The sequence below is a fragment of the Limulus polyphemus genome, unplaced genomic scaffold, assembly GCF_000517525.1.
Source record: "Limulus polyphemus unplaced genomic scaffold, Limulus_polyphemus-2.1.2 Scaffold1148, whole genome shotgun sequence".
NCBI classification, from domain to species: domain Eukaryota; kingdom Metazoa; phylum Arthropoda; class Merostomata; order Xiphosura; family Limulidae; genus Limulus; species Limulus polyphemus.
The window spans coordinates 40,968-54,109 of NW_013666758.1; the positions used below are offsets into that span (position 1 = coordinate 40,968).

Consider the following 13,142-nt stretch of genomic DNA (forward strand, 5'->3'; position numbering starts at 1 on the left):
TGTTAACTTTAAGCCTGAAGAAGAGTGGTTGCTCGAAACATTGCTAGATAAAATATATTTGTTTCTATTGAAACGTCGTGTTTTTACAGTAATTTTAATTTAAAAGAAAAATTGTTGCATACACATTTACAGTAAATCGCCTACCGCAAGTTTAACATCTGGTATAGAAGATGATATATTGCATTTTTCAATCTTAAAGCTCCTATGGACGGTTGAGTGTTGAAGGCTTGAAGCAACATTGTAAGTCAACGATCACAAAAGTTGACTTTAGGAACAGATCGCGCCAACTATGAATATCAACGTTGAGGATTCGAAGGCGCTCTCGTTTTGACATCTAGGTCTCCACAAAGAAAATAAGCGGAATGTTAGGAAAGCTGGATAAGAAAGATTAAAACAAAATCAAAGGACGGTAAAAGTTTAAACGTGAACCTGACATCTTTCTTTCTGTATATATTAGGGGTAGGGATCAGGAAAGTAGCTGTTCAAGTTCATGTAATGTTCGCACGTTTGGAAAATTCAATAAAAACTCTCAAAGTTGTTTTGTTGGAATGAGTTGAACTGCCAAACAGGGTTGCGAGATTTCGCAACAAAACAAGCCACTTCTTTAAGTTCCAACTTTCCACAAGCCTTTAAGAAATGCAATTAATCTATTTTTAAACGACCATGCTTTTCTAACGTGTAAAAAATTGATCAAAATAGCCCCTCATTGCAAATGGAGAGTTATCGACTTATTGAGAAGACTTCTAAGAAGAAAGTAAACCTACAGACATTGGTCTTGTTTAACAAAATCTGCCTACAAGAAAATCTGTCACCAAAGTACACCAATATATATATATATGTATGTATTATGTATATTTATGGAGGAGAAAGGGTTTGTTTGGTTTGTTTGAAGTTAAGCACAAAGCTACACAATGGGCTATCTGTGTTCTGCCCACCACGGGTATCGAAATCCGGATTCTAACGTTGTACGTTCGCAGACATACCGCTATGCCACTGTGGGGGCGAGGGGAAAGGGAAATAGTAAATTCGAGCTTCAAAATCATATTTTATACCAATCAAAGGAACTGTCTGATTAATTTCAATTAATCTATTTTCAAACGAACATACTTTTCTAATGTGTAAAAAAATTGATCAAAATAGCTCCTCATTGCAAATGGAGATTTATGTATATATATATGCAGATTTTGTTAAACAAGACCGATGTCTGTAGGTTTACTTTCTTCTTAGAATTCTTCTCAAGAAGTCGATAAGCCGTCTTAACGTTGTTAGAACAACGGGTAAAAGTTGTAGTTAGTATATATATATGTATATTATGTATATTTATGGAGGGGAAAAGGTTTGTTTGTTTGTTTGTTTGAAGTTAAGCACAAAGCTACACAATGGACTATCTGTGTTCTGCCCACCACGGATATGGAAATCCGAATTCTAGCGTTGTAAGTCCGCAGACATACCGCTGTGCCACTGTGGCGGTGAGGGGGAAAGGGGAATTGTAAATTCGAACTTTAAAATCATATTTTATAGCAATCAAAGGAACTGTCTAGAGCATGAATTAAAATTAGAAAAAATTATGTTTTTTTTTAATTTACATAAATGCTTATCAGTTATACATAGTAAAACTTTTACTTTGTCCACAACGTTTCACTAAGTTTACTTGCCATCATCAGACTATTACCTGATGATGCCAGTTAGACCTGATGAAACGTTGTGAACAAAATATATAAAAGTTTTATTATGTACAAACGATAAAACTTGTGTCTAAAGCATAATTCTCATAAAATATCTAATAAATCATGTGCAGATATCAAGAAAATATTAAGAGCGATAAGTCATATAAACTGAAAAACAAGAACATAAAACGGCTTCTTAAAAAATGATTAAAACTGAGCTTGAAACATAAAACAGTAGATTCATGGAAGTAAAACCATTGAAATATTCTGCAATACCAAATTTTCCTATCTGCTGAAAAAATGTTGTCTTGATATAAAACTAATGCCATTTATGTTATCAAACTTTAGATTAAAAATTATACCTATATTCTATAAGAATTTTATATATTTCTACAGTTTGGTTTAAATAACATGCAACATAATATTTCACGATAGCTTCTAGGGTATCATTTACTGATTTGGGGCCCATTGATACACTTATTAATACTTAAGTTAAATGCACGGTATTATAAAATATAAGGGTTTGGAGTAACAGGTATTTTACTGGTTAATTTTGGAGACAACAGTATATTTAAAACTTAGGTAAAGCCGAAATATCATCTTAGCTCTCTTATGTACATCTTTAAGGTTTTAGTATTAGTAGTACTATAAAAAATTTTAAATATAAATTGAATATAAGGTCTATGACATTACATGCATTAGTCATAAATGTAAGTTAACCCACTATTAAAATTGATTGTTTAAGCTTAGTCTCAAAATTAGTTATAAGTTTCTAAGCTAATATAAGTTAATGTAGAATACGAAATACTAACCTTTAAGTTTTCCTTTGCCATTATAAAGACGAATCTGATTCTCTGTTATACGTACAAGGAGAAGTAAAACAACAACATCCTTTTCTTGGACTCCGCCTTTCGTGAATTAGCCAATACCATTACACATGCCAAAGAGGCGTGTCATTTTGCTCAACTGGAAGGTTAAAGATAATTATTAAATTAAAATGTATAGTGTTATTAGGTTACTGCCAAATAATTTTTGTTGTAGCTAATGTCATATTAAAGTGGAACTTATTAAATGACAGGGCCAATTTTATGTCTGCTATACAGCATTTAAAACTCATTATGATTGAAATAAATTTCATAAGACCCAGTGTTCTTGAATACTCGACTATTCCTCTTTTGAACATGGCGGACGTAGTGTTGTTGAAATACTAATATATATATGTGTGTGTGTATGTGTATGTGTATGTACTCTTCTTCTTGAACTGAATGTAGAACGTAGTGTTAAAAATATAGTAGGATCCATAATGACATCTATAATTAATTTATAGTTATTATTATTATTATTAATTGACCAAGAATAGTCAAAGATAGTACTCAAGTTTCTTGGTTATTTGAGATCTACTTGATTTTTTTATGGCGCTTTATGCTAATTCTTTCATCGTGGCGGTTATAATTGATATAATATTGCTATTCGTAATAATGAAAAATATATTGAGCAAAAATACAATTCCCACCTTATATTAACAAACACTTGTATTATGTTTAGACTTCACTGTTTTATTTTAAGGTCACCTGTAGTTTACCCTTGGGGTTATTGTTGAGTTTGACCAATGGAAATTAAGTACAACTCTCGTCACGTGACAATAAACGTAAGTAATTTCAAAGGCAGGAGTCTATAACTGGATTAAAAAAAAGGTGTGGGGAAATGGAGCGAAGTTGGTCTTGAATGTGGGTAAATATTGTTATTTTTGTTGATTAAATGTCATTTGACAATGCGAAAATGTGTATGCTACAGTTTTTAAAGTATGCAATTTAAATGACATTGACCATTGTTGTTAAATGAGTGGGAGAAAAAGAAACACAGAAAAGACGTAGTAAAATTAGGCCTAATATAACGTTATAATCATAAATCTAAGTTCTAGTTCTAAGGTAGAAGGATTCGGTTAGTCTTATCGCAGAATTACTTTTAAATCTATTGTTAAAAATTAAATCATGGGCTTCATCATGGGCACATTACATTTCACAAAAAAATGCACGTATTACAATGTAAACTTAATATCGTAGTTAAATTTAAAACGTAAACTAAATATTTTTAATTTTACCATTTTCAAGGGGGCAAAACATGTATTTAGCCTTATTTCCCTAAATACATGTTTTGCCCCCCTTGAAAATGTTTCTGTGGGCGTCCTTGAGCTTCAATAGCACTTCCACAAGTTCCAGTTACTGATTTAGCATTAAGCAACATACTCAAAATCAAAGGCTCTTGGCTTTTAAAAAGAAAGATTCCTTTAGTATTTGAAAAAATATGAAAATATATTTGAATATACACATCCCTAACACAAATATAAACTTGCCCAAATTGACTAAATTTTTGAGATGAAATAAAAGGTTTGAAACATTTGAATCTCAATATTAAATATTACTTCTTGTCATGTGACTCATGTAAAGTGACATCTTGAAATATTTAAAAATAATCTATACCAATATTACACCACTGAACATGTGTAAATAACATCACAAAATCTACATGAAATGACTTGTGGGAATGGAGTACAAAGTTTGTCATGAATTGGAAACACAGAACACCATTTCTGTTTTGTAACAAGTGAGGTGTTGGTGATGAAAAAGTAATTCTACAAGTAAAAGGAAGTTAGGTGTAACATAGAAAGCAATAGAGAAACAGTTGGAAGCCTTGCAGTCATATTATAATGTAGCATGTAATTTTGCACCAACTATAGTAATAATGTATTAGGTAATTATGTGTTTTATACTACTTGCTAACACAGGCCAGGTGTCAGATCACCATGACGACTAAAAATTTCATAGTAGCACTTAGTATTTTCTCCCATTTTATTCATGCTTATGAATGTGCTAAATAGAACTCAAATCTAGAACAGTTCTGGACTTGGAAGTCTGGAAATAATTTTGCATTATTTGAGTCAAAAGTCGAACTTTGTTTCTAGGATTTTAATGGAAGATACAGTACTTCATGTTTTTCAATAAAGAAGTGTTGTGGCTCATAACACATTAGTAATTTCGTGCCATTTTATGTTTCTCTCACTTCAACCAATCAGTGCATGTGTTTAGACTCGGATGGGACCAAGGACAGTTAGTTCAGGCAACACTATCAAGTGGTTGTTGATATCATATGATCATTAGCATGCACTTGTTGCTGTGAAAGTAAATAAATATAGCCAAAGTTAGGTTAGGCACCCTAAAAGGCCTTTGTTTATTGTTTTACAGTGTTGCTGTGATCAGTAGATTAGACCTATTCTGATAAACTTGCTTGGCCTATTGTTTTTACTTTCATTGATTGCAAGAATCCACCTAAGTTATAGTTATTTAGTCTAATATTTAATAATTGCACATATTGAAGTTTAACTTTAATATATGTTGTATAATAAAGTTTAATGATGAATCCTTTGTTTTTTAATGTAAAACTGTATGCCTCGTACCATAACCACATAACTGACTCAAAATATATTCCATAGATTTTCTATATCAGTCCTGGCTCCTAGATCTGAAAATATTTGTTGAGGCTTATACTATCAAAATAAAAATGTCGCTCTTCACAACCTGTTCATAAAATTGGTTATATGTTAATTGTTTTTTTTGGGAAAAGAGAAATATCATGGGTTATCTAATTTTTTTTTATTTTGAAAGCTTAGTTTAGTTTTGTGGGTGAGACAGCCTCTATTAGAGTTACCAGATTTCCAGAGTAAAACTGGGAAATTTGTTTTCTGTAAAAAGTGACACTGTAACAGTCCTGAAATAATTCAAATTGCAGTAACACAACATTTGCTAAATAATCTGATGTTTAATTTATTGCATTTTAATCTTTTAGGGATGGGTCACGGGTGAAGGGCCATGTCATCTCCTTTTTGTTGACTCTCATTCAAAATTTTATTGAGCTACTATTTCATGAATTTATGTCAATAAGTTTGGTATCAAACTGTAGAATATAATTCAAATTTTAGTACTATATATTACTCAATTTCTTAATTTAAAAGCAAATATTAAAAAATGCAGATAAACCTCGATTTTTGTGTGTCACGTGGTGTGTTGAATGTAACACTGGTTCAAATTAGATGTTTGTGAAGTCAAAATACTAAGTCTATATTTTTGAATGAATTAGAAACTCAAATTAGCGATATTGAAAAGCTAGAATATAAAATAAGCCTTTTATCTTTTCAGTTTGCTAAGATATTGCTCATTTAATAAATCAAACCCTGTGGCATCCTGCCCACCTCTTTACATTTTTGGAAAATCTCCCATACATACACTTACTTCTATATATGACATGAATAACCAATCGGAAGCTCAGAATGTCTCCCTAGTAGCTTTCTCAGCCATTTTAATGGGCTTGGTGTCATTTCTTTCTTTTGAACCAATATTTCAATGAGGTAGGGTGTGTCTTTAGTCTGCTCAAAATTTCATATTTTTTAAACTTAAGTACATCATTGTTACTAAGCTTGATAAATTATAGTGGAATTCTATGGTATTAATGTAGTAATTTATGATTTTTTAGTTATTCAAATGTATATATAAAAACCCCCAAAAAATTTCATATCCTCCACGTCATTTTTTTAAAGGCTTAGCAACCTACATCAAGCAGCAACCGAGTACAAAGGTCATAACTAGAAGAGATAATTGTTTGCTTTACTTCTTTAATTACTGTTCTATGTTTTAAGAAAAATAAGTTTAAGAACTTATTTCAAAATAGCAATAATCTATATACATATATGGTTATAATAATTGAAATATGACTGTATTTTACAAAATACTAGACTACTAAAACACATCCAAGAAAAGTTACTTTGTACAGACCAAAGGTCAGTTTTATGTCATCTGATACAGTAACATGTGTGCATATGAGTCACGTCATTGTAACTTCTATATTGTTAGCCAGGCATGGCTGAAAGGTCAATATAATAAAAATAATAAATATATATAAATGTATAATGTTATGAGATTTAAGCTACATAGTCTAAACATTTATGTTTTTGTGTTATAATGTGTGTTCATTCTAGAATGAAAGAGGCATAATTTATGTTTATTTCCTAATCTTTTAAGGTGGTTGCGAGATTGGTCAAATTTACTGAACCCGTACAGAGATTAATTACTGAAAATATAAAGAGAAACTGGGGCAAATTAATACTTTTACTGTTGATGATTTGGACAAAATAAAATCTAAAAGCTTGTATGTCTGGAAACCCTAGCTTGGATGGACCAACAGGCTCCTTGTTATGCATTTAAAACAAGGGAATTGATAAGGGTAAAACATTAAACATTTTTCCAGAGCTGGACAATTAGTAGAATATGATAAGTGAATTGTCAGGTCCATTAATCATTTACATTGAACTAATTGATTAATCTGAAAGGAAACTTGGATAATCAAAAATTGTAATTGGAAACACTAATTTTGATTAATTACTTATTTTCATGTGTTGTAACATTATTCCTGAACAACCATGAATTGATTTAAATAATAATGAGAGTTCATAATGACAATATTTTGATAGTTAGAGTAATCAAAAACTTTGGTGATTGGAAATACTAATTTCAATTAGCTGATTATTTATTTTTTGAGTTATGACTAATTGATTGACATAGTAAAGAGTATTCATAATGGCATTATGTTGATTACTTGTATAGTTAGAATAATCAAGAACAGTAATAATCAGAAATACTAATTTAGACAAATTGATTATTTTGGTGACAATAATCAGTGTAATTGATACCTATAGGTAATTGAGTTAATTGTTCAGCTGTAATTCTTTAATTTTGAATTCCAGTGGAAGTAGGAAAAAGTATTATGTTTAATGTTTCAAAAGGTGTGATACATCTCCAGTTGAGGTAGTTTTATTTCTCCAGTACAGTGATAAATCTGTTAAACTGCTATCTAGAGTACTAGAGGCTGCAGCTTTATCAGAATTTATGGAAAGTGATGAATAATAATATCTTAATATCAGAGTAAGCTATATACTTAGAGCAAAATTCAAAATCAACTTATGTTTTTATAAAAATAGGAATGCATTGTTTCATCAGTTGGTTACTCTCACTGTTAGTGATATTTTCAGCAGTAATTCCAACAATATCTTATGAGCTTAGAAGATTTAGGCTAGTCCTGAATACGTATTTTAACCTAACAGTGCAAAAAAATCTTTAAAAATATATTAATAAATAGTAAATAAAAAGAAAAGTGATGACATTTGATATACTGACTAGTGTAACCATTATTGTTGCTGAAAGAAACAATAAATACATAATACAGTATACAATACTTATTTAACAAACACTGTCTGTTGGTTTGAATTATTTGCATAACTGAAATTTCTTAGGAATTGTAACCTTACTGTCCACTACTCCAGCATCTTGTAACCAAAGAAACTAAATAAGGCACTCTTACTGTATAACACAGGCAAGGTTACATATGTGACAACTTAAGAAATGTTAGTAGCAGTAATTTTCTCATAGTACAAATATAGCTAAAGTAATGAATAAATAAAAAATGTATTAGTTTTTAAACTTTGCAGAACAGACTGGATGATTGAAGCCATGTTTACTAAAAAAAATAACTTAATACACTCCAGAAAAAAATAATTTTATTCAAAGCCTACATTTCGACTTGTGCCTTTCTCAAGGGTTACAGCACCACATACAATTACAAACAGATAACTGAAAAGACCACATAACCATTAAAAACTGATTCAACAATGGTAATGCCAAGTGTTATTACACACACAATAAAAGAAATTAGAATTACTAAGCGACAGAACATTGCAAGCTTTCAAAAAAACAAAATAATCATAATTACAAAGGCCAAGATTTCTGCTTCTTTCAGGTTTATAAGATTGAATCAGGAGAGATCCTCTGAATTTGCAATCAAGGAAACTGTTACATTTCCAATACGGTGCTTTACTTCTTCTCATATGGTTAGCTATTCTTGTTTAGTGCTGCCCTTTATATACACAACTTTTTTGCATTCCACAAGCCTTGAACTTCCATGTACCCTATGATCAATGTGGTTCAACTACGTCTCACATGTATATATTTGACAACCCTCTACCAGTAGGAGTGAGACACATTCCTGATGCATGTGACTCCCTCTATAATTGATTCTACTGAGCTATCGTTTCTCATTAGGTGGTGATTGAGTGCGGACATTTTTCAATTGTGCTCTTTCATGTGTTCATTAAATTTTTTTTGTGATGTAGTGATTTACTTGATTTATTCCTTTACTACAGTTAGTTTTCTGTTGTAGTTTGCCACAATAACTTTGTTTATTGATTTTTTTTTCTTCTCATTTTCAACTTTTTCACAGTTTTATATGAATTCTGAAGTTTGTGTTTTACAACTTCTAATATTTTTATCACTACTGTGAGTGCTATTATACAGGCTTCGGGTATGGGGGTCTCAAATGAGAATTTTTTTGACTATCATTTGTTGGGAGGTTGATCATTATATGAGTCATCGTCCTTCTCCCAAAAATGTTCGAGTTCCTCCTGCATCATCCGAACCTGTTCATGACGAGGAGGAATTTGATATCATTTTTCCTCCACCTAATTATGCTGTGCCTTCCTTAGTTCTTATCCCTCTCCTATGGAATCTACTAGGCCTAACTCTGCATATTTGGATATGCTTACTCAGGTGTGTTCCATTTTCTCATTTTCACCAATTTCATGATACTGTCTCTTCCTTGTTACATGATACTCATCCTTAGAGTACCTTATTTTCCTTCCTTTCCCTGACATTAGGGTTCATACTGACCATTTTGTTTCTCAATTGAGGGTTGGGGTTAGCATGGCTCATCCTCCATGGGTTTATGATCATTATGCTTTGGCTTATCAGCAGGCTGACCAACCCAGCAGTTGGAGTCACTTTTGCCAGTGTATGGGGGCTGTCCTGAAAAATCATATAATTTTCTCTCATGCGCAATTTCCTGCTTTTGTCTTACCCTTATAGCTCTCCAACATAAGCCTCCCTTCTGATGTATTCCACTGACCCTCTGAGGGGTTTTGGAGGTTACCCATTCCTTCCTTACCTCCACATTAATGCTATTGTCCTACTCAACCCTATCTCTTTACACATGGGTTCGTTGCTTTTGGGATCTTATTGGGAAGAATGCTGTCTTGTCACAGGTTCATCTCCTTCCACTTATCTTCATGACTTATAGATGGCTCCTTTCCTACGTCGGTTTGTTTTTGGAAATTTTTATGAATCTTGGGAATTACGTGTGGAAACTGTGAGACCACTTTAAACCCTTTTGTCTTTGGTTGCTTGATGTCTCATTCTGATCCCGTGACCTCTCCCATAACTATTTATTGTCCTGCAACCTCTCATCCTTTACCAGTTCCTACCACTAGTAATTCAAAATTTTGCTGTGTCTCGTTGTTGGGTTCAATGTTGCCAGCAGTTCCAGTGATTATCAAGTCTTTTCTTATCCAGTGGGGACATGTTTGGCCAATTTTGTTCCCCTGTGGCAGATATTCAGTACCGATTCTTTGGTGATCCAAGTTTTGTCAAAAGGACCTTTCATCAGTTTCTTTTCCCCACCACCATTGTCTCTTGCACTAATTTCCTTTCCATTAACTGTTACCAATATGCATCTATCTATGGCTGTGCAGACCCTTCTATCACAGACAACTATCGATTCTGTCATCCATCCTTCTCCAGGTTTTTTGTTGTCCTCAAAACAAATTAGGGGACTGGTGTCCTGTGATCCATCTGTTCTGCCTCAACCAATTTCTGGATCTACTCTGATTTATATTAATATATTAATTAATGTAAAAGCTTATTTTCAAGGTTTTCTGAAATCAACAAAGTGGAATTCACAGTAATAAAGTTAAAGCCTCGGCCAATAACTGATGTTTTCAAAGTCAATAATATATATGTCACTTAAATGTTGCCATGGTACATTTTCCTGCCTTGGACTTTTCTAGACATGCTGTTAATGTGTCCAGGTATTTGTTTTCATCAATGGTAGTATTATTTAGGGCCCCTGCTTCTCTTATTTGTCTGAGAAATTATTTTTCATTGCTTAGAAGTCAGAATTTCATATCAAGAAGTTTTTTTACTAGCCTTGATAAAACTCAAGTGCAAAATGTAGGTTGAAATATTTTTTTTTTGAATATGTTTTAAAGTTAGAATACTCTCGAGTATTGATTTATTCTTTAATGGTTTTCAAACTTTGTAAAATAAAAGTATAGCTATCAGAAGTTTTATCTTGCATAAGAATTTAATGTTATTTTAATTTTTGTTAACTTTAAGTTTAGGCTACTTGAATAGAAAAAAACACTAGGTTTTTACTTTGATTAATTACTTTTTTCCCTAATACATGAAGTGAGCTATGATTATTTATTTTCCTTGGTAGATTATAAACTGTTTGAGTAATTTTGTTGTAAACATACTTATAAAAATGTAAAACAATATTGAATTATCTGGAATAACAAGTCTGAAAACATGTGTGCACTATTGTTGCAATAGGTGACTGATAAGTAAATAATCTTTTATTTATGCTAAATGTTTAATTATGCTATTTATTAGATATATGATACATTTTCTTGTATAAAGTTTAGGATTAGAAAAGTAACTTATTTCTAAATTATTGTGCCTGAAAACTGAAGACATTTTAAAGTCAATTTTATATGTTAATTCTAACTAAATTTCAGCAGTTACAACTAAAAATTTAGAATTTATATTTTGTCATTCTCCAGTCCTTTTCTTTTGAAGCCTGTGGTTGTACATGCATTGTAGGTGCACATGGAAATTAATTATGTATGCTCTTTTGCTCAACTTAAAGGCCGTATTCAGTTGCACATCACGTTATAAATTTTAAATATTCCTGAGGAAAGTGGAATTGTTATCTATGAAATGCATTGAGCAATGTAGTAATAGATATTTAATTTATGATGGTTCATGAAGCAAACATAGAAGGTAATAGCCAGAGACAATAAAATCAAATTGAAAACATTTCAAGGTTATAGGAAATCAGAGATAATTGTATACAGAACCATAGAAGGAGGAGGAAGGTTGTGTGATGATTTTGGCAAGGTTCTTGCACTAAGAGAGGACGAAAATCAGAGCTTACCTTTTGAATATAGCAGTGTTGTATAGTTTCTTTTTTATATTTTTGATGAAATTGATAACTCTGCTTGTGTAATGCAGATATTTGTAAGAATAAATTTTTACTTGCTGTTTCTGTCATAATGCATTACTTTAAGCATCTGTGCAATTCACACATGCAAGTTTATTTGCTCAGGTAAGTTGCCACAAATGTGTGGTTTTTCTCACAAAAAAGAATCAATTTTCTGATATTTGTATAGTTTAATTTATGAAGACAGAAAGTTCATATTTTCATTTTTGCATATTATTTAAAAAAAATTTCTGTCCATCCTATAGATTAGCTTTCTGTGCTAAGAACCTATCACCCTTTGAGGGTATCCCCTTTTCAGTTTTGAAGCATTTTCCTTAGTGTTTATACTGACCTTGGATGAAACATTGTTATGGTACATCAACTGGTTTGATCATTTACTAATTAAACACAGCTTTGATAACAGCTACTAAGAAAGTTTAAATATGATTAGACAGAGCATTAAGTATACTATGATGTTGCAGTAGAGTAAATATATAGCTTCAAGTGTTTTTAATATTTTGTATAAATGTTCCTTTTATTTGTGAATTATAAAAGTATTTATGTGTTAAATTATCTCTTTTGAAAGCTACAGAAATTTTCTTCAATGAGAAAACATTGGATAACTTAAGATAAGGTAAGATTTTTACTATAATGGATGAAGTGTGTATATATGCATCTATCTACTTGTCCAAAATAATAAACATAATGTGGCGACTTTTACTGAATGTCGCCACAAACAAAAAATCCATAAAAAAATTTCACACTTTGGGTATTCAGACAATTAGAAAAATAATGATGGTATGCAACAACCATTTCTTTATCATAGAACACAATTTTAAATAAAATTACTTTCCTCACAACAAGAACAGGACTTTAACTAGAACTGTACGTGAGGGTTTGATTATATCGTTGTTGATGTGATTTGTAAATATAGTACTTAAAATTGGGGTTTTTAAAATTAAATGTTATTTTTTCAATAAAGGGTACCACTTTTAATATATGAAAACATTACAGTTTATATCAGCACAATCCAAACACTTTAATTGTGCAGTAATTCTTAGAAAAATCCTTTTTTTAGAAAATGTTCACTTTTTCTAAATTTTTTGAATGAGGTATGAATACTACATTAGTAATTACTAGCACAAACAACTGCCTGTAGAGTGGCATTTCTACTAGTATATACAATTTAAGTAGTGATTGAATGGATAACAAAAAAAAACTTTATAACAAATTTAAGAAGTTAACAAATGTATAGTGTTTGGAGAAAGTTTTGTCATCATGAGATAAAAGTAGTTTACCTAGACACTGGAATATATTGTTACGTCTCCGTTTGTTAATTGA

General features: G+C 31.3%; 1 protein-coding gene across 7 annotated transcripts in view; it reads left to right on the forward strand.

The window, feature by feature from the left end:
* The first annotated feature begins 3,332 nt into the window (after positions 1 to 3,332).
* LOC106462352 (mitogen-activated protein kinase kinase kinase 5-like) overlaps positions 3,333 to 13,142 on the forward strand; it is a 151,359-nt gene continuing 141,549 nt past the window's right edge. For 3 of the 7 annotated variants that reach the window (XM_013922265.2, XM_013922266.2, XM_013922269.2), the window contains exon 1: positions 3,333 to 3,394. In XM_013922265.2, coding sequence (XP_013777719.1) covers positions 3,393 to 3,394 — 2 coding nt within the window. In that variant the 5' untranslated portion in view covers positions 3,333 to 3,392. Of the gene's footprint in view, positions 3,399 to 12,387; positions 12,436 to 13,142 lie in introns of all 7 variants that reach the window. The other 4 variants (XM_022389593.1, XM_013922267.2, XM_022389594.1 and 1 more) reach the window with 4 other exon arrangements.